Genomic DNA, 21,097 nt, shown 5'->3' on the forward strand with positions numbered 1-21,097 from the left:
TTTGCTACTTGTTAAGAAAAGAGTAACTATGCTTTGGGCCATCTGATGGCCACCAGCTGGGAACCTTCGCTGCATGGAGATAATCAGATGACCTGAAGTCGTCTTTTTTCAGTCTTACATTTTCTGTACCTCTCTGACGTCATGTTATGATGACTTGTGTGAAGGAAGCAGCTGCCTGAGCATTCTCACAGCATTCAACGAGTCACACACACACTCCACCCAAGACTATAACTGCTGAGACCAGAGCACCTTTGCAGTGAGCAGCTCCAATGAGCTGACAGGTGCCCCTTTTCACTCTCACACATACACCCACTGTCAGGTGCACTTCCTCCTCCTTCAGTCTCAGCCATAGGTTTCCCACAGCAGAGTCTCAGGCATCAGAATTTATAAAAATAATCAATTTAATAGAGTGGTACAGCAGCAGGTCAGCTTGAGCTGAATGTCTTCAGAGAAGGACCATGAACAAATCCCCGAGCAATTATATGCTTATGACTTATACACCTGCCCCTGATGTGCAATTAATGCACTTTTTTAGTCCAATGGTGATTTTTGGTCTGGAGTCTTCTAATATCTTACTGGATTATTTTTCCGTCTCCATGCAGGCAAGCTGTTCCCTTATTTTATCGAGTTGAGCTTCTGCTGATGGTTGTAGCCTTCTTATCTTGTGGTTTGCACTTCTTGTTCATTGGCAGAACATGGTTAACTAAAAAAGTCTTAGACTCAGGATAAATATTACAACTAAAGCATCCATGTATTATCAGTATTCTTCTCATACTAAAGACAAAACACAGCACTGTACTAGTTACTAGGAAAATTAACTGTATTTCAACTAAAAGCATATCTTGGTGAAAATCCACAGCTTATGGGCCAAGGCTTCAGTAACTCTAGCTACTCATGCTAAGCAAGCAAAGCTAAGCAGACAGCATTCTAAATCACACAATACTGTAACTTTGACTCATTCTATTTAAAACTTATATAAGCTAAACAACTAATATATCGAAACACTTGATCATTGGTTGCTGCCTTAAATAAGTTCCCAGTAAAAGCCACATTTTTTTCATGCTATAATATCAGTATCATACAAGATGATGATGTTTGTACCTAAGCCAAAATACACAATAGTTTACATATGAAATAAGTGAAACTATCTAGAAATTGAATTTCCTAAAGATGAGGACAAAGATCTTCAAAGAGGCCCAACCCACACAGAAAATGAAAGTTGCTGTTGAAACACTAATGAAGCAACAAGTTTCAAGGCTGTGCCAGGACACCCGATACCCTTGATTATTTTTATATGGATTATTTTTCTGTCATCAGTTACTGATTCACTCACTCCAGGGAAGGGCTGCTCTCCAGTTTTGTTTGAATGCCGGTCCTCTAATCAGCCGGAGAAAAGGAGTCACTTACATAAGCCAAAGGAAAGGAAATGCTTCTGCAATACAGCTCACATGAATAGCTAGGACTGAGCGCTGCTTGGCTCCTGAAGTCCTGCTTCTGCATGTTCTCACCCCGTTTCTTTAGAGCTGTTTTGACTGGGAGGAGTGGGAATTTGGGAGGCTTTCCTCTTCTGACTGGTCTTTCTTTTTCAAGGTAGTTGGTGAAGGAAAGTGGAAGGCATGACTCCCTCCTCAGACAAAGATCTCAACGGGCTAGATAACCCCAGCTTTGTGGTGAGTCTGCTTTCTGAAGGGTAATTCTTCCATTAACAGGTGCAAGCCCTGTGAAAGGAGGAGAAGGGGAAAACTGGGGGCTTGGGCTGGCTGCAAGGATTCTGATGTGTGATAAAGTCTGTCTTGGCCCTTATCAACAAGAATCTGAGGAATGATTTCCTCGGAACAGCCGCCTGCTGCTGCTGCAGCCTCAGCATACTTTCTACTCTCTGGCACCCTTTTAACTTCTTTTCTCTCTATTATTTCTAAAACAATAATGGAGATAAATGGCAGCGTGAGTGTATCTGTTCTAAAAAGCAAGTGATCTCATGGCTCCTTGTGGCCGTGTTCCTGTGTACAGCATTTTATGTGTTAATTAGTAAAATTACAATAGAAATTTAGCCTAGTAAGGAATGTGTTTCTTTGTCTTCTGAACCTATTTTCAGTAGGATGAATTTTCAGAAAGGTGAGTGAAAAAGGGGTTTAAGAGTCAGTGGGGGAGGGCACCCTGTGGAGATACAGCAGGGAAATAAAAGCTGTAAATGGTATGCCAATCCAGGGGTGTGTGGTGCACTGGGAATGCTGCTGGCTGTAACAGCCACAGGGCAAGAGCCTGGGGCACAGTATCTCACAGCAGGGATCATCTCCATTAGAAACTAAAAAAGATGCTTATTTTTCTGTCAGCAGGTGTGAAGGAGTGGGGTCCTGCAACTGTCTTGCTACCTTGGTACAAACCACTTGTCTGGGGAGGCTTTTAACCTCCCAGTATACAAGTCCCACATTTCTTAGATAGCTCTGGCTGAGCTCGCTGTGAGCAGTGGAGGTGGGGGTGCTGTGCCAGTTGTGGGCAGAGGCTCAGGGAAGTGCTCAGAGCCAGAGGTTTTCTTTCATTATTTTTAACAGGGTCTCTGTTTCTACTTGCTCTGCCATAATGCATATCAGGCTTGTGACTTCTTTTGGTTTGAATCACCCCAAAGAAGGTAGAAGACAAAGGTCTTTTACCTGTAGTTAGTTCAAGCAGTTCAGTTTCTGACTGCCCTCCTGATGCACTTATTTAAGATGTGGTTGAGGACCTTGATGCTGTGCCTGGAGCCTGAGGCACATGGAAGGTATCCTGGTCCCCTGGATTCATGGGAGCAGCTGGGCTGAGAACCTTCAACAGTGGTTTTCTTTCCCTGCTCCACACTGCTCCTGCCTCGTCCTCCTGCCAGCATCTCAGCATCACAGGCTGCCTGAAGCTGGAAGGGACCTCTGGAGGTCATCTTCTCCAAACCCCCTGCTCAAGTCCACAACCTCTCTAGGCAACCTGTGCAGTGCTTGGTCACCCTCACAGCGAAAAGGTGTTTTCTGATGTTAAGATGGGACCTCCTGCATTTCAGTTTGAGTCCATTGCCTCTAGTCCTGTCTCATCCTGTTACCTCCACTCCATCCTTCCCCTGCTGAGCCTTGCTTGCTCACTCCTCTCCAGCTCCTGGGGAGGGTCAGGCCCTCATGTGATGATCATGCAGCTCTGTTGCTGGCACAGGCTCTGCCTAGCTGGAATATGCCTCCTAGTTAACTCAGGAAAAACTGCAATGAAAAGAAAGGAGCTTACTGCTGTCTGCCTAGCTTAGCATTCATCTACCCATGGTGTTATTCAGGAGTAGTTGTCCCCAAATAACTCCATGCATGGGCAGTCTTAAGCACCTTGCTGTACACTTGTTAATCCATGGCTCAGGCTGTCTTGTTCTGAAATGAAATGTCTCCACAGGGAGTTATTAAGAAATGCCTTTTGCTCTTGCAGTTCATGCCTGAGTTCAGTTGGAATTAACTCTGCCTTCACCTACCTCTTTTTAAGTATCTGTAATGTTCCCAGTTTGCCTAGGCTGGATAAATACACCATGTTTGTTAAAGAACCATCTCTGCCCTAGGTATCTCATAACAGTCTCAGGCTTTAAGTCCATTAAGGTGGTTTATCTGAATGGGACTATGGCAGAAACAGCTAGAGCTGGGTGCCTCTGGGGAGGGATCTTGAACAAAGAAATTCCTTGGCAAAATGCATCTTTATAAAAGTTAACTCTGCAAGACATACAGTTCCCTGGGGAGCCCTGGGCTTCTAGCTGCTCTGGGTGGGGAGGGATCTGAGACCTCCTGGGGAGCAACTTCAGTTGGCTCCTTTGGAATGGACACTGGGATTTCCCATCCACTGATGTCCCTGTGTTTTACCCAGTCCCTCTGCAGGAGTGAGGTTTTCTAGTAAGAAAAAAGGCATGTGAGTTTACTGAGGCAGAACACTGGTAAGGATTGGAAAGAGAAGACCAAGGAAATGAAATATAAAACATATTTTTACTCAGTAATTAGTGGCAGCCAGGTGTTTTAGCATATTTTATCAAAAAAGCTGTTTGAGTGAAATTGCCAGGAGGGGCAGAGACCAGAGGACAGTGCAGCTTTTACTGATGAACCCACTGCACACTCTCCCTTGCTTCTAGTTGCAGTTTCTTAATCCTTAGCCAGACTTTAATGATACTAACAAACTTTGTCCAGATTTCCCTTTGAGGCTGAGACACCGTCTAATGTTTCTTCAGGCCAAGACATGCATGTGCATATGAAAATGTTCTATCGGTGTTTTATACCTCATTTTTAATTTCCCCTCCTTATTCTTTTTTTTTAATATCCTAGCACTGTTGAAAGCTACACAGTTCCTGCCAGACATGGAGTGTGGCTGCAAGACAGGTGGCTGCTGGGTGCCTGCAGGGCACAGGGTGCCTGTGGCTAACAAAGGGTCTCTCCTGTTCTCCAGGTTGAAGATGGAAGCCACTACTGCTCCTCACCAGATTGTGCTGCCCAGGGCCCAGAGGAAGGTGGGGGCACAGGCCATGATGGGACCAAGCTTGCCTACACTGTCACAGATGTGCCTCCCTGGTATCTGTGCATCCTGCTGGGCATTCAGGTGTGACGGGGAAGCAGGTGGAGGCTGGGGGTGGGTGGAAGTTTCATGGCTATTCAGCCAGTTAATGGGGGTAAAACCTGAATTTGTGAGTGCTTGACCTTCACTGGGCATGACTGGAGCTCTGGGGCTGGATCTTGTTGAACTCAAGCCCTTCCCGCCACATCTTGAGCACTGACTGTTATCCTTGTGCCCACAGCTACATTGCACCCTTTGAAGTGCAAATGGTAAGGCAGAGTCCCGAGGCGGGGGCCAAATATTTAATAAGAACTGGTTGTGTACCTCAGCTGAAGGTAAACTGTGTAAGGGCTTCTGAACTCTGCCTTCCCACAGCAACAAAAACTAAGCAGAAGTGCACACACTGCTTTGGCTGGTGTCCATGCCCAGGGGTTTCAAACCACACAATGCCACCAATGCCTTGGGGTATGGAGCCTTGGGGAAGAGAGACCTCAGAATGATTAGGGTAATGATGGACCGTGCTTGGAGCTTGATGGGAGTTTTGTACTTCTTTTCCTTAAATGGTTGTCTCAAATTCAGAGTCTTATCAACCCAAGGTTTTCTGAGCAAGGCAGCATCATAATTTTAATAAAACATGCTGCCAATGAACACAGTGAGTTTCTGAGTGCCACCACTTCCACCACTGTGCTCCAAGGTGAGAGCTCACAACCAGGGTTAATAATTAAAGCAAAATAAGTTTGAAAAATTATTTTCATATTTAGTCATTAGCTAAAGGTCGTTGTAGAAATATTTATGACTCTTCTGGCAAATACAATGCCCAATTCTTCCATTCTTTGGCATCCGGTTTTTATGGTTATTCATAACTGCACTGTGTGAGAAAAGGTACTGATGGTAAAGAATTTGTAGCTCCATGTGCCAACTGTTAATGTTATCATTTGTGGTGTGAATGACACAGACTTAAATATTTGCATTTACTTTGCCTGATTGCTCTCTCCCTCTACCTTGGGATGTCCCCATCTTTCTGGAAGAGCAGCCCTGACAGCTTTGTCTGCAGGTGCTGCAGATGAGCTGGTTGTGTTTGACAGTGGTCTGACAGGGGAGTCCAGAGCACTACAAAGGTCTTTGGGCACGAAAAGTAGGAGAAATTTGAGTGGATACATTGCAATTCTTGTAGGCATTTTGGAACAGCCCCTAACAGAGAATTAAGGCTGCTAAAACAAAAGAGAGAATGGGTAATACTAGTACCACCCAAACACAAATCTGTGAGTTGTTTTCAGATTTCCCTCAACAACACGGTAATAATATAGAGCCAGTTCTGTGTCCTTCTTCACCCAGTCTTTCTCTGTGGCTTCTAGCACTTCCTGACAGCCATGGGAGGTCTTGTAGCTATCCCGCTGATCCTCTCCAAAGAGCTTTGCCTCCAGCACGACCTACTCACCCAGAGCCACTTGATCAGCACCATTTTCTTTGTCTCAGGAATTTGCACCCTGCTGCAAGTCCTCTTTGGAGTCAGGTAGGCCAAATGCAAGAACTGGGACACGTGAACAATTACTGTGTGCTGAGCAGTTACTGTGTGCTTGGCCACCACCCTGCTGCTGAGTTTATCTATCAGTGAGAGTCATTTGCTACCCTTGGGCAATCAGGGCACATGCCAAAGCACCCTGAAATTACTGTACATGAGAGCTTTGCAGGGCTACCTCGGTGTTCTGACTTTTGCATCTCCTGATAGTTCATACACCTTTTCCTGGGCTCATAAGGAATCTGTCCTCAAAACAATAAAGCATTGCAACATTCAGTAAAAAGTATCTGCTTGCCCTTTACCCCAAGGATCCTTCTGCTAGAGTTTCCATAGGAAACTCTGGGGAGGGGATAATTAGGAGAAATTGAATGGCATGTGCTGCTGCTTAGGGACTCAGGGAGGAGCTCTGCAGCATGTCCTGTTACGCAGTGCTACTTGCCATGCTCAAGGATTCGTGGCACAATCTGAATGTAAGCAAGGTAAATCCTCTTTGCAGATGAGCTGTTTAAGAGACAGTAGAGAGATGAGCGTGGAGTTGCCATTCAGTACCCAGAAAATGAAGCGCTTAATGAGAGACATTTCCTTTCCAGAAAGACCCTGTGTCTTTGCTGACCTTGCAAAATTTCTTCTATTCCCCTTGTCATAACTCTGGGCTGCCTCTCTCTTTCCACAGACTGTTTTTAACTCCAGTAGGGTAGGAACCTGTGTTTCTCACTTCAAAGGCAAAAAGTACACCCTCTTTGGCTTCTGAATGTGAGGGACCTGGTTAAAACTTCTGCCTTCAAATCACTGGTTAACCGCCAGCTCCACAGAATATTTTTACTCCTCCTGTTTTTTTCACTACTGAAACTTTTCCATCTCTCTATGTCTAAAGAAGTGGCTGTAGACAAACTCTTCTGGAGGGTGCTCCCCTTCACCTACATTGCTACAGGATTAGTGGAGGAAGGGGGCCACCCTGACCACTAAAAAGAGAGAATCTGGTTCTTCAGCTAAATTCAGGCTGGGGTGCATAACTGTAGCTGTGGCTCTAGTGTAATTCAGGCTGGAGTTCTCCCTCCAAATTCCTCTGTGAATACCTGAGAGCTGTGACGTCCCCTGCTCGCTGTGAGCTGAGGATGAAAGTATCAGGGAGCCTCTCCCATGGCTGAATAGCTAAATGAGGAACAATAGATCAAATGAAGTGGTAGGGAGTTGTTCCTATAGGATAAACTTGAATGGCTTTTGCTGTGCTGAGGGTGCAGTTTTGCCTTATTTCCTACCAGAAAGGTGAGACAGCCTGCTGTGTGGCCAGAGGCAAACTAAACCTGAGCAGACAGTTGGAAGCAGATAATTTTTTCTCCTTTTACTGTTTTCTGAAATTCTGTAATAGCTGATGACCATAATTCACCAACAAGACAGCCAGAAAAGTGGTAAATAATGAGTTCTGAGGGATGCTTTTCCCTGCAAAAGTTCTGTGCCACTCTCCGAGGCCCTGGGGAGCCCTCGGCTAAGTGCTTTGCACACTTCCTGGTGTCCGTATTTAGGATTAATTCAGAGGAGAAGAAGCATGTAGATGATCTATTAATGTGGCATGGAGAAGAGGGACTGGACCATTCCTCTTACAGAAGCTGGCCTGGTTAATGTGGCCAAGTGGCAACTCAAGGGTGGGTGACAACTGCAGCCTGTAACTAGGCTGTGAGAGAAGCTGGGGGGCAGAAACCACTTTGGCTAAAAGACAATGTTGGCACATGAACAAACAGATGGGAACTGGGCATGAAGTTGAGGAGGTTCCCATCAAGAGTGAGTGCAGTTCAGAAGCAGCCCTCCAGAAGCAATAGCCGAGGGGAAAGCTGACCCACTGCAACCTGCAGCTCGGTCATGCTACACAGCATGAAAAAGCAGCAACAAGTCTCAGGCGCTGGAGACACCATCCAAGAGGCTCCTGAGAGGAGACACAGGTCATTTGCCGTGATGGTGAGCCCTGCTTAGTAAATGATGTCATGTAGTCATTATCAGAGTGTAATATTTCCTTTGCTAATCCTGCAGCTTTCCTCTTTCAAACCCCACTGGAAAGCGTTCAGTGTGCCAATAAGCATCACCTTGGCACCCCGTTTTGCTCCAAGCCCACACATACACAGCACTGGCTGTGAAATAGCTCAAGGACCAACACAGCAGAAGCTATAAATCTATTGTTAATTTAAGTCATGGCACTGGGCCTTCTCTGTTTCTTTTTGTTTGGTTGGTTTTGTTTTTTTTTTTTGCCTTGCCCAGCAAAATTGTTTGAAGGCTGCAACATATTTGGCCAAATACCATAAGTAGGTGACTCCACAGATAACTGATACTCAAATATAACTCACCGTCCAAGCTTCGACAGTGCTTCAGTTGTGCATGGTAATTGCAGTGGTAAAAATATCTGTTTTAGGTGACAGAGACATGATGCTGTTACAGCTATGCCATCTCTTGTTTTCAGGTGCTTTCCAGAGAATGGTGGAAATGCCTCTGTTTCAGGGAAATCTGTGACCTGCAAAAGCACTCACCCAGCTTGATGCCCCATTGCGTTTCTGAGCAGGTGCCATGAGAGATCCTGGGACAAGGAGAGGTTGCTTTGGGGGCTCCTCCCAGGGATACTTCCTAAAGGGAAGGAAGCAGAGGCACCTCAGAGGTTTCTCTTGCTATTTCAGGGCTGCTATGCCAGCCCTCAGGCAGCTTTGGGTTTTTCAAGCACACTAGAGGAATGGCTAAGACAACTTGCACTGCAGTGGGGGCTTAAAGCATTTGGGGTTTAGAGGAGCCAGTCAGGCCTTTTAGGTCTGTGTCTCCATTTCTTCATGTGTGGAAAGAGAAGAGGCTGGTGTAGCTCATAGGAGCATCACTCTGCCTTATAAAGCTCTGCACAAAACCAGTGCTGAGCTCCTCTGGAGCTACGAGCTCCTTGCTAGCCTGAGGGCTTCCCAGAGAGGCGTTACTGTAAGCCAGAAAACACAAGGCATGATTTTTAAATTTATTTTGCTTTCCTTTCTCTGTCCCCTATGGAGCTGAGTTTCTAGCATCCTCACTTGTTATCTTTTCCCTCTGCTCTCCTTCAAGGTTGCCTATTATTCAAGGAGGGACTTTTGCATTCCTGACCCCCACCTTGGCAATGCTGTCTCTCCCCAGTTGGAAGTGCCCTGCCTGGACACAGAATGCCACCTTAGTGAATGCTTCTTCACCAGAATTCATTGAAGTCTGGCAGACACGGATGCGAGAGGTATATTGCATTTTCAGTGGCACCTGCTCTGTATCAGGACTCTTTGCTTTCAGAAGAGTACTCGACCATGTCATGGCCATCACTGCTGGAGAAACTTCCAATGCTGGAGAAACTATTCCTAATGGACATTGGCCTTCTCCCTGTTGCGGCTTCCTAAGCATTTATTCTCTGTCAAAAAAGCAGGTGCTTCACTCCTGCTGAACAGGAGACATACAGACCTCCTCATGTGATTTATGGTCCCTGCAAAGTCTCCACTGGTCCAGCCAGATCCCTTCTCCATGAAGCACGGCTAGCCTTGAGGGAGGGAAAACGTTTCCAAGAAAAGGACCCTGTCTAAGCACAGGAAACCTAGCAAAAAGAAAAACAAGGCAAAACCTACTGTAAATATTAAGGGAAAGGGCATCTTAGGTAGTCAGAAAGGAGGAGGAAAGGTCAGGGATCTCACTGCCTCATTCTACATCAATTGTCTTATTAGAGCAAGTGGCTAAATTTGCCTCTGTGGATCCATTTGTTGGTGTGCTTTGCAAACCACTTGGGAAGCATTAAGAGCTCACCAAGGATTTGCTGTGCAGCACAGGCTGCTCTCTTTGCTGATACACAAAAATCTATCACAAGGACACTGCTGATTTTTCCTTTCAGGCTGAGTGGTTCACCCAGACCCTGTGTTTCCCTTTGGAGGTGGGGGAGGGAAGGTGCTCAGCACCACAGAGGGCCCAGCCTGGATTTATCACCAAATCTGAGAAGGCAGAGAGCAGCCCCACCCTTGAGTCCCCTGCCTGAAGCTGATGCTAAAGTGAGCAGCATTTCAAAATGTAATTGCTGGCTCCTTAGCAGTGATTGTCAAACACAGGGCAGTTCAGGGTGATAAATATGTTCCCGGAGAGAAACTGATACTCAGAAAAAACAGAGGCTGTAATGACTCACCTGCCCCACCGGCTGCTGAAGTGATTCAAGTTCTTCCCAGAAGGGAGATAGTAGAGATCACAGCCTTGCTCCTGTTTTCAGGGCAAGAGGTTTTCCCCTGCTTTGGGGGGAGCAGGAAGGAGAGTGCAGGGCAGCTGATGCATGCTTGGGTGGACCAAGAGAACAGCGAGGAGGTGATCTTTGGAACAAAATTAGCCCTGGTGAGGACTAAATCTATCAGCCAAAGAGAGAGGTGCTGTGCTGCTACTTTGGTGGTCCATCCCCACATGTAATGTTCAGCCAGGTTTTACTGTGGGAGACAGTCTCAGTGGGAGACCTCCGTGACAGTCTGTGACTGGAGATTGAGCCTGGCTCTCACACTGGATTTGCACTGACTTATGAAGGAAAGGGTCTTCCAACCTCTGTTTTCTTTCTCCATTTTTCCAGGTGCAAGGAGCTATCATTGTAGCTTCCTGCTTTCAAATCTTCGTTGGATTTTCTGGCCTGATTGGATTTCTGATGAGGTTCATTGGCCCCCTGACAATTGCTCCCACCATCACCTTGGTTGCACTACCTCTCTTTGAGTCTGCTGGGAATGAGGCTGGGCAGCACTGGGGCATAGCATTCATGTAAGTCTCTCTCTTTTCTAGGAAACCTGAGCATATGCAAATCACTTGCCTCTAGTATGAAACCAAGTGTCACAGTCTGTAGCAGAGTTTCCCTGGGTATGAGGTTTATTTGTCACTGACATGTGACAAGGCAGATGTGTGATATAGTCATTCCCCCACCCCTCAGTAGGTTAAAGCCCTCAGCAACAAAGCAAAACCCAAAAATGAGCTTAAAAACCTGATTTTTGTGAAAATGCAAAGTTCATAGGTCAGTAGAGAAATAAGTCTCTCCAGTGTGTGGGCAGTCTCTGTCACAGTTGGCTATGCACACCCATCATTTAAGTTAAAAAGACATTCCTAGAATGACAAAGTTGAGCACTCAGAGTCAGGTATTCTGCATAAAGCTGGTGCTTTATGTATTGTTTTCACACGAGGAGGAGTTGTTCTCTCTAGAGGGCCTGGGGGGCTTTGGAAATGACTGTCTGCACATGTAGCTTTGCAGCAGTGAGTGCTCTTTCAGGGACATTTGCGTGCATGCCCTTCTGCATGAGTGTACAGAGTGTGCTGGGTGGTGGAATTTCCTTGGTATTTGAGAAATGAATTAAAAAAGTAGAAATGCAACTGCATGGTTGCCCTGCAGACTTGCCACCTTCAGATCCCTAATGTAGACTTCAGCTTGGGATAGGATGCAAGAGGAGTAGGTTGTTAACCTCTCTATGGGCTCCATCATTTATTGGTGTTTTCAGAGCTGACTTGGAGACTCAGGACCTGGGCTTGAGTGTAGCCCTGGGAAGGCAGCATGTTGTTGTAGGACATGCTTCAGTCCATTCTTTCTCTCGATCTCTTCTCCTCCCTGCACCTCCCCTCCCAGACCCCAAAAGCCACCTCTCCTATTTCCTCATCTAGCTAGTCTCTTCCACCAATACCCCATAGGACTCCAAATCCTGCTTGAAACTCAGCTCTCTTGCCACCATTGTTTTTCCTGGCACATCTCTGGCTTGTTGTCCCGTTCTCCAGCTCTGGTGATTTGTCCTAATCCTTTTGCTTAACCAGTTTGAATTTTCCTCTTCAAACTGTATATCCTTGTCTGAACTATCTTCTTTCTCTGTCTCTCTTCTCCAGACACTAGCTTCTAACCTGAGAGTCATGCTTGACCTCTTTGCCCAACCATGCCGCTCCATTAATGGGGTCCCAGTCCTCCAGCCTTTGTCCCTGCTCTCAACCCAAGTCACCCGTTCCGTCCAGTTAGTTTCTGTCCCAACTTCTACCCATAATCCCAGTACTTTCTTTCCTGACTCAGATACCTTAGCCCCACCCTGATCATTGTGCTCTGAACTGTCCCAGTTGTGTCCTCCTTTGCTGCCTTCTCCGTGCTCCGTGGGTGTCATTAGGGAAAGAGGGAAAGTGGCGATGGAGGTGGAAGACATGAGTCATGTAGTCTCAGCCCTGCTGTTCAGCCCCACCACATCCCAGAGCTTCCATGATGGAAGATCCCCACTGTTGCCTCAAAAAAATTCTTTAGACTGTGGTGACTTACTCCTTGGTAATGGTGCACACACAGTTCATCAACAGACAAGGCCTGGACATACTCAGAAGGCTCAGAGTCTTTATGGTCTGCAAATGCTAAAGCCTGAGATGTTTCTGCTGACTGCCTGGGACTTGGAGTGAATGATTGTTGTTGCAGACTGAGAGTACCTGAGCAGATTTTTGTGAGAAACAGTAATATCCTTTGCCCCAAAGAAGTTCTACTAAATCTCAAATTTCTGCTCCAGGTCATAAGTAAATCCTGCTACTGGTCAAGGCAAAATGACCTTTTCAATGCAGGCTATATACTATGTCTATTTACTGAATATCACTCTTAGAAATAGGTTTGATATATATTTTTCAAAAAATATTTGGCCTGAGGCAGACATTTTCCACGGAAATTTTCATCCCAAATAGGTAAAGTTAGCTAGAGTTATAAGCAGCTGAAAATAGCGTTTGTTAATGGAATGTGTCAGGCAACCTGAATAATAAGCAGCGACACCTCCCTGAGACAGACAAGGGTTCTGTAGTGATTCATAAGGCTGCTGAGCACCTTTGTTCATGCAAATGCACAAAGTGTGCACTCACACAGCCTGTCTGGGCTCTGGTCTACTCTCTCTGGTCTGTAGCATTAGAAACTACAAGTGGCTCTGTGGGCACCATATGCAGCCTCACAGTCCCACCATGTTTTTTTCTTTCTAAACAGGGACTGGCACAGCCAAGCCAAATCCTCTTCTTTTACTCTGTGCCACTTAAGAGCCTTTTGCCACTTGCAGAGCAGCATAGGTAAACCTGAAATCAGGAAACCAATAAATCCTATATCTCTAGTATATCTGAATTACAGAGGTTCAGGCCCTGCCTGGACCTTGCAAGTCTCTCAGGTCTTTTGTTCACTTTGGTTTCATTTTTAAGCTTTCTGCAACTGTGTCATACTCACTGATGGGATGTCAGTCTTGAAACAATAGGGTGAAAAGAGATATTTGCAAATGTGCAAGATCTATTAGTAGAGTATGATGGAAAGCTTGTCCCACTACTGGCTTGATGGAGTGGGGAGCCACCCTCTGGTGCTGAAAGCCTGTTTTTTTGGTTCCTCTGGAGTCCTGGGTCCTTGGGTAGCAGGTCTTCATTTAATGTGGGGACAGGTGGGCAGCTGGGTACCCACTTTGTTCATGGTCTCGTTTTCCCTCCTCCTAGGACTATTTTTTTCATAGTTCTGTTCTCTCAGTACCTGAAAGATGTCCCTGTGCTGCTGCCGTCTTACCAGAAAGGCAAGAAGTGCCACTTCTCTCCAGTCTACCTCTTCCAGATCTTTCCGGTACGTTGGGGTTCCTGGAGACCCTGGATGATTGTGACGGAGTGACTGGCCTCACCTGCTGCGGGCTGCCTCGGCTCTTTCCACAGGTGTCCAGAGGAGTTTAGTGCTTCCCAGCCAAGCCTACGTGGCGAGGGGCAGGGGGAGAAAGGTCCCCATGTCCCTGACCCTGGGGAGGGAGAGAAAGAAGGAGGAAGGGCCACCAGAAGCCCCAGGTGTCTCTTTGCCTCCATTCCCTGTGCAGGGGAAAGAGTCACGCAGGGAGACAGCGACAGCTTGTCCCCCACAACCTTGCTGGAGATGCAGCCATACCCTAACCAGACCCCACTGCTGCATTTGGGGACAGGTGCTGCTGGGGCTCTCCCTGAGCTGGCTGCTCTGCTATGTGCTGACAGTGACCAATGTCCTCCCTGTGGACCCCACTGCCTACGGACACCTGGCTCGCACGGACACTCGTGGGGACGTTTTGTCACAGGCTCCCTGGTTTCGGCTGCCTTACCCAGGTACCACTGGCCCCCCTTCCCCATCCTGCCTGCTCCTGCTTGCACCTCCACTTATGACTAGCAGGGGGAGACGAAATGCCAAAAATCAGGCAAACACCCGCAAACATTCCTGCTGCTCTTCCTCCCTAGATTTCAGGGCAAATGTGCCCCCCACACCTGAACCAAGGTCTTTACTTGCAGGCCAGTGGGGAATGCCAACAGTCAGCCTGGCTGGGATATTTGGCATCTTAGCCGGGGTGATTTCCTCCATGCTGGAGTCCGTGGGAGATTACTATGCCTGTGCCCGCCTGTCCAGGGCCCCGCCGCCGCCGAAGCACGCCATCAGCCGCGGGATTGGGGTGGAAGGCATCGGCTGCCTTCTGGCTGGGGCCTGGGGCACAGGGAATGGCACCACATCCTACAGCGAGAATGTGGGGGCCCTGGGCATCACCAAGGTGAGCCTCACTGCAGCGGGGTGGCTGGGGTGGCTCCTGGAGGGTTCCCCTGCAGGTGTATTGTACAAAAGACTGGTGCACATGGGTATGTGCTGGAGCTGGAATGTGATCTTAGCCCACGTCCTGAAAGGCACACTGGAAAATTGTGCCCTGGCCCATTGGTGACCACCTCAGCAGCACTATGAATAATTTAACAGAGGTGGCCAGTCCCTCTCTTTCTCTGCTTATGGTCTGCATGTGGCATTAGTGCACTCACTCATGGCACCTGGCTTAGGTAAGGGTAAAGAGAGCATGTTACATCTAAGCTAAGCTGGAAACTTCCTGAGAACTGACTTTATCAAATACTGTCTGTCTCTCTCTGGCTTCCTAAATATATTTATAAAGAGGAAAAGGAAAGGGAAAGAAGGGGAGGTGGAAGGGGAAGGGAAATAGTAAGAAAAGAAAGAAGGAGAAAGAAAATATTTAATAGGGCTTCAAATTCCAGAATTTTTATAAACAAAGGATGGCAGTCATGTGAAAGGTAGACTATTTCTTTGGGATTATAAAATGTGATAGCAAAGGTTTGTGTTTTTTACCTCTCTATAAAGTTTTGTGAATCCCTTGAATATATTAATTGCTCTTCTAAGGTAAACAAATTTCCAGAGATAAGCTGGACAATCAGATCATAGATTTTCACCAAGCTCTGCAGCCAGAGGACAGGTACATCCAGCAGCCAACTGAACAATATTTTCAAATCATTGTCAGATAAGCAATGCCATGCCAAAAGAGCTTTGATTCAGGAAATAAATGCAGAATTTAACTTACAGCTTCCACTCTATAATATTGCTTATTTCACTGGATTTTATAGACCTCACTCACAATAACCATTTTTCACAGACTGAAGTGGTAGTGTTTGACTGAGGTGGCTGCCTCCGACACCAAGGATGTCTGGATGTCTGCATGGAGTCCAGTTTAACCTGTCAGGACATGTACCTTGTCACTAGGAAGTCTGTGCATATTGATCATATACCTGAGCCAATTCTTTCCTGACAGGTAGTTTGCTGCATATACTGTATGTATGGGATGCTGCCCAGATTCATAGTTACCAGATTATAGGACATGTTCTCACCATGTACGCTAAGTCTTTTAGGTGGACATGCCATCCTTACTGATTCAGGAGAGATATTTCCCTTAGATCCCACCTCTGCTTACTCTGTCCACTCTTAAGAGAGCTGAAAATACAGTGTCATCTCAGTCAACTTTAAATCAGTGTAAACACTCTGGCTGGGACAGATGGGGATGCTGAGAGCACAAGGCAGATTTAATTTCTTTTTTAATGTGGGAAACACATTTTTCCATAACAAATGGAAGCACAAGGGACTTGTTTCCTCTGCTTAAACAGAGATGTCCAGGACCACCTGAGAAATCTTTGGACATCTCAGATACCCACAGTGGTATCCAAACCTTCAACTGAATGTGCCATTGAGTTTTTGGGCCAGAGCTGCAACCTCTGCCCAACAGGCTGGTGCTGGAGCCTGCCATCCCTCGCCTCTCTCCGCTGATTGGTGTGTGATTGCCTCCTCTTCCTCTTGCCCCAGGTAGGGAGTCGAATGGTCATCATTGCTGGTGCCTGTGCCATGCTCCTGAGTGGCATCTTCGGGAAAGTCGGGGCGATGCTTGCCAGCATACCCAGCCCAGTGATCGGAGGCATGTTCCTCGTCATGTTCGGAGTTATCACGGCAGTGGGGATTTCCAATTTGCAGGTAACGCTGGGTGAACTCTGTTTCATCCCTAGAGAAAGAGACTTTAGTTTCAAGTCAGATTGACTGTGTCAGATATAACCACACTGCAGCGAATGCAGACATTTGTGTTGACAATTCCTTGGGTAAAGACATGGGGATGTACCCAGAAGGGCTAAATCGCAGAGGGCTCCCTGGCTGGGGCAGGGCTGTCTGGCACCAGTGACCACAGGATCACAAACACCCCAGCAGCACCAGGGCTGTCTGACTGCAGTGTTTGCATCCCACCATGTCTCATGAACACAACAATAATCCACAGTTTTGGATAATTCTGAATGTAATGTATACAATTTCTCTGTGCAGTATACAGATATGAACTCCTCAAGAAACATCTTTATCTTTGGATTTTCTGTATTTTCTGGCCTCACGATTCCCAACTGGGCAAGCAAAAATAGTGCACTGCTGGAAACAGGTAAGAAATGGCATCAGAAGCATTCCCTGTAGCATAACATTGAAGCAAAGTTGATCCAGAGAAACCCTTTAAAATGCAACTCTTCCTGATAAAACCCTGAAACATATGCTTTGACTGTGTTCTGTTCCTTTCTGTGAGGGCTGTTTTTGCCTTTTGCTCTGATGCACGCCTCTGGTGTGGAAATCTCTTCTGTTGATCAGTGACTGCACCTCACCATATTCCTCTTGAGCTAAGGATTGCAGAGCACTTCCCTGGGACACAGTCTTGGACTGGGGCAAGAGAATACTCCAGAGCTGAGTCTTGACCAGGGTCTTGATGAATGAGGCTTTCTTATGTCCTCATACACAATAAAACTTTGTGCTTCCAAAATGCAAGATCAGACTCCTCTACTAAATTCCATCAAGTTCACTTTATTGAAATTTCCAGTTCTCCAACAGTTACCCCTTCACTGTGTCTTATGTGACTAATGTGTTCATCACAAAGGCCGCAGTGTCTTCTCTTAAAATATACATGGCATGATGGGTGGGCTGTTTAAAGAGCTCAGCCCACAACCCACACACTCTATAGGTGGTCTGTCAGATACTCAGTGCCACTGGGCTTTGCTAGTGCCTATTAGCCCTCTAGGGGAAATATCACACCTGATTAGCTTGTGGTGAAATCCCATGCTAAATATATTCATATTTCTTTGGAAACTGTAGCTCGTGCTCCTGTAGGAAACTGCTAGGTGTTACGTCATGGAGGTGCAGAATGTGTTTGGAGCAGAAGGTGGTTTTTTCTGGGACAGGGCTGTGGTCTGCACTGTTAATAGGCTCTTAGTGTATTTATTAGTCATCTCCTGCCCACTGCATATCAGTCAATAATCATGTAGAATAAAACTGTAGGTCTGAAACTGGCAGTGAGATCTATCTCCCTTTCATTGCCAAATCTGCTTTGGGATTTGCAAGCCTAGTTCAAGCAAGCATGCAGTTTGCAGCCTCTTGGCACCAGGTATACTGCTGGTAAAACATATGTCTCACTACACCACTATCTAAAGCTTTGTTTTTCTGCTAGGAATCATCCAGCTTGACCAGGTGATCCAGGTGCTCCTCACCACTGGCATGTTCGTGGGTGGATTCCTGGGGTTTATCCTTGATAACACCATTCCAGGTAGGATTTGCTGAAATGTACTACTGGTTTGTGCCTGTGATAGGATTTGTTTCCTGGTATTTTTTGTCTTTGTGACTACTGTTCCATGGGCAAGAGTTGCACTAGCAACCATGAGGCACCATGAGACTGTACTCCTCCCAGGGAGGGTTGAGGAAAGGAGATGTCGCTGAAAACAGCAGCATAACAAAAACTAATTGTCAGGAACAATCCAGGCTGAGGAAAAGGTTTATTTGGGAAACATGTCTTTTAGGGAAAATGCCAGCCTAGAGCCATGTTGCTGGTAAAAATGAAAAAGAAAGGCAGTTACAAGAAGTGGAAGGAGCCAACATGTGCCTACTTATGGGAGCTGCTAAAACAGAGCCACAGCAGTGGAAAGCAATAGGAAAATCTGATGACCAAAGAGAGGATATAGCACCTGCAGTTGTCCCTCAGAGGGACAAAGAGCCTCGGATTTTCATCAAGCCTGGGGAGGGATGGCATAAGAATAGGGGACGAAACCCTCTTTTCTGCTACAGGAAAAGAGCAGGAATCTGTTAACCAGATTCTTTTACTGTCTCAGGCTTATTGGAAAGCCTTTGGGTCATTAATTTTCCTGTAGCCCTCAACCTTCAGCTCCTCCAGAATTTACATGTATGCTCACTCCTTTTCCCAAGAGGAAGTCAGCTGCCACAACAGTTATGGGCCCTTAGGAATTCCTTAGCTGGGGTAAACACCTGTGACTGACTAGTAATTGCTAGCTAAATCCACTCTGAAGTATCTGGGCAGTTAACATCCAGCCTTGCTTTCACTTCACTGTATGACTTACTTTGAACAGTATTTGGATCCCCCATGGCAGGTGAAAAATTTGTCTTGGTATACTTGATTCCCATGGAAAGCAGTGGAGAAGACTGCTTATCTGGAAGCCATTGCAGGAAGACATGTATTGTCTGGAAGCTCGTTAGTGAATATTTTTAAAGAGCTTTGGAGCTAGAAGGGTTTAAGTACAAGGGATCTGTATGTTGTGCTGGGCCTGCTGGATTCGAGAAGTGGGTGTGAGGTACACAAAGTAGTCCTGTGCTCAAACACCTGCTGTTTTAAACAAAACAATCTCATTTTTGCTGTTGCAGGAACACAGGAGGAGCGGGGGCTCCTGGCGTGGAAGCATAGCCACAAGGGAGGGATGGAGAGCTCTCTGCTCATTTCCAAGGTCTATGATCTTCCATTTGGCATAGGCACCAAATACTGTGCTGTCTCTTGGTTTCGGTATCTCCCTGCTTGCCCCAAAAGACTGTCTGGCAACAAGAGAATGGATGAACTGAAGGCTGCTGGACAAAAAAGCACCTTTAAAGCAAGCTCAGAAAGAGACTCCGAGATCGGTGCAGATACAAGGATATAAGGACCTGGCCTCAGCACAGGTGAACTCATCTCAGAAGCAGAGGTCTGAAAGCCTGTCTGCAGCCCCCGTCATTTGAGCATGAGCTGGCAGCTGTTGAGGGTGGAACAGGAGAATAATGTATTCCACTTCCCAGCTCTGCTCCCTGCACCACTGGTGACCTTGAGGGAGTCATTCTTTTCCTCTCTCCTCCTGCCTGGCCACCTCTAGGAAGAACCTAATCCCTCTTCAGGGAACACCAAAGCCCAAGAAATGCCTGAGCAAGATGTTCTGTTTCCTTCCTTGCACTGAATGTTGGGCACCCCAAGGACCAGCTGTTCAGCTGAAGCAGAGGGCTTCCTGTGCCCTCATCTGGCAGCTCAAGGAGCCAATGGAGAAGGCATCCCTGATGTGGGCCCTATAACACTCTCAGGCATCCCTTGGGTTGAGACTAATCCCTACCACCTTTAAGATCTGTAATGGCAACACTCACCTTTCAGCTTGTGTTTTATACCTCATCCTGGCCAAGGGGAAGGAGCAGGCACCTCTGGGTCATGATTCATCTCATTCCATGTTCCGATAATTTAGTCAGTCAAATGAATGTTGTTGTAAGAGAGTTATCTAAGGTTAATGGGATACATTGAATTCTGAACCTGCCTCTCCCTCCTTAGACCACAGAGGGACTCCAGAGACCTTACTTAAATTCTTGGCCTAACCCAGCTTCACTGAAATGTATCCCACTTGGGGTGCTGGGAGCAGTCTCAGGTAAGCCAGTTTCCCACAGGGCACCCTGCCCTACAAAGAAGAAGGAATCCTAATCAAATATGAAGGAGAAAATTTTTCTGTTCACAATCTGATATGTTCCTGTAACTGCTATGTCCTGTGTACCCCCACTGTACCTGTCAGTCTGATGTGGTGACTGTGTGGTGACAAGCACTTCTCTGGAAAACATGTTTGCAGATTCTTGCTCCTGCTCCCTATCAGCAGAGACAGCCTTAACCTATATGGTCACATACAATATGACTGCATGTGGTGCTGGTTGCTGGTGATGTGTAATAACATTGTTGCTGTAGCACAACCTTGTGTTTCCTGCATTGAGATTTATACTTCCTTTTTTTTTTTAAATAAATAAAATGTATGCTGTAATGATATTTCTCAGGGTGGTTTCTATAGTGAGGGGAAGGTAGTATTCAAAGAATCACAGAGTAATTCAGGTTGGCAGGGACCTCTGGAGGTCACTTGGGCCAGCTCTTGCTCAGAGATGGTCCTGCTAGACCAGGTTGCAGAGGACTGTGTCCCATTGAGCTATGGATAGAGAGCTATAGTCTCTTTGGGCAGCCTCTTCCAGGTCTGACCACCCTCATGGTGTAAAGTGTTTTCCCTTGTGCCTAACTGGAATTCCTAATGCTTCACCTTGTGTCCTTTCATGGTTCTTCTCTGAGAAGAGTCTGACCTTGTCTTCTCTGTACCCTCAGCTGGACAGCTGAAGGCCACGGTATGATGGCCCCTTCAGTCTCTCTTGTCTCAAGACTGAACAAAACTGTGTGGTTTCAATGAAAAGCCTGTTACAGTCTTGTTCTTTGGTCCCACACTGCAGCTGTAGTGATAGATGGTTTGTTTATTGGTAACAGATATAATGTGGTTTTTTACTTGGAGAGGGAATGAAGCCTGAATAGATCAATTGTGTGAGTATTAGCATCTTAAAGAAAGAAACATTATGGTATAAATAGTTTGCTGTTATGGGCAGATTGGAAAGACTCTGTTGGCAATTGTTTTATTGGAATTGCCATGTCTTTGTTGCATCTTGGGGTTGTTATATCTTTCAGAGAAAAAATGATTTGTACATTG

The 21,097-nt window shown here is 46.3% G+C and overlaps 1 protein-coding gene across 4 annotated transcripts; it reads left to right on the forward strand.

Annotated features, from left to right (window-relative positions):
- The first annotated feature begins 1,334 nt into the window (after nucleotides 1-1,334).
- On the forward strand, nucleotides 1,335-20,350 carry LOC127469648 (solute carrier family 23 member 1-like). Of its 4 annotated transcripts, XM_051784278.1 has the most exons (13): nucleotides 1,335-1,670; nucleotides 4,429-4,578; nucleotides 5,889-6,046; nucleotides 9,119-9,278; nucleotides 10,629-10,810; nucleotides 13,508-13,628; nucleotides 13,972-14,128; nucleotides 14,309-14,562; nucleotides 16,140-16,304; nucleotides 16,644-16,752; nucleotides 17,803-17,898; nucleotides 19,005-19,292; nucleotides 19,921-20,348. In XM_051784278.1, exons 1-12 carry the CDS (start codon nucleotides 1,617-1,619, stop codon nucleotides 19,271-19,273), a joined length of 1,875 nt encoding a protein of 624 aa, XP_051640238.1. In that variant the 5' UTR covers nucleotides 1,335-1,616; the 3' UTR covers nucleotides 19,274-19,292; nucleotides 19,921-20,348. The 4 variants fall into 4 exon arrangements, with proteins under 4 accessions (XP_051640238.1, XP_051640237.1, XP_051640239.1 ...); XM_051784277.1 differs by having other exon boundaries at nucleotides 19,005-20,348; XM_051784280.1 differs by lacking the exon at nucleotides 1,335-1,670 and adding an exon at nucleotides 5,113-5,227 and having other exon boundaries at nucleotides 4,449-4,578; nucleotides 19,005-20,350.
- The last annotated feature ends 747 nt before the right edge of the window (nucleotides 20,351-21,097 follow it).

This window comes from Manacus candei, unplaced genomic scaffold, assembly GCF_025592945.1.
Source record: "Manacus candei isolate 608988 ecotype Guabito, Panama unplaced genomic scaffold, ASM2559294v1 h1tg000018l, whole genome shotgun sequence".
NCBI lineage: Eukaryota > Metazoa > Chordata > Aves > Passeriformes > Pipridae > Manacus > Manacus candei.

Bases quoted from the DNA above. Each gene is read 5' to 3' on its own strand.
- LOC127469648 (XM_051784277.1), top strand. From the start codon at position 1,617: ATGACTCCCTCCTCAGACAAAGATCTCAACGGGCTAGATAACCCCAGC. The intron at 16,305-16,643 runs GTAACGCTGGGT...TTCTCTGTGCAG, and splicing joins TGGGGATTTCCAATTTGCAG to TATACAGATATGAACTCCTC. The intron at 16,753-17,802 runs GTAAGAAATGGC...TTTTTCTGCTAG, and splicing joins TAGTGCACTGCTGGAAACAG to GAATCATCCAGCTTGACCAG.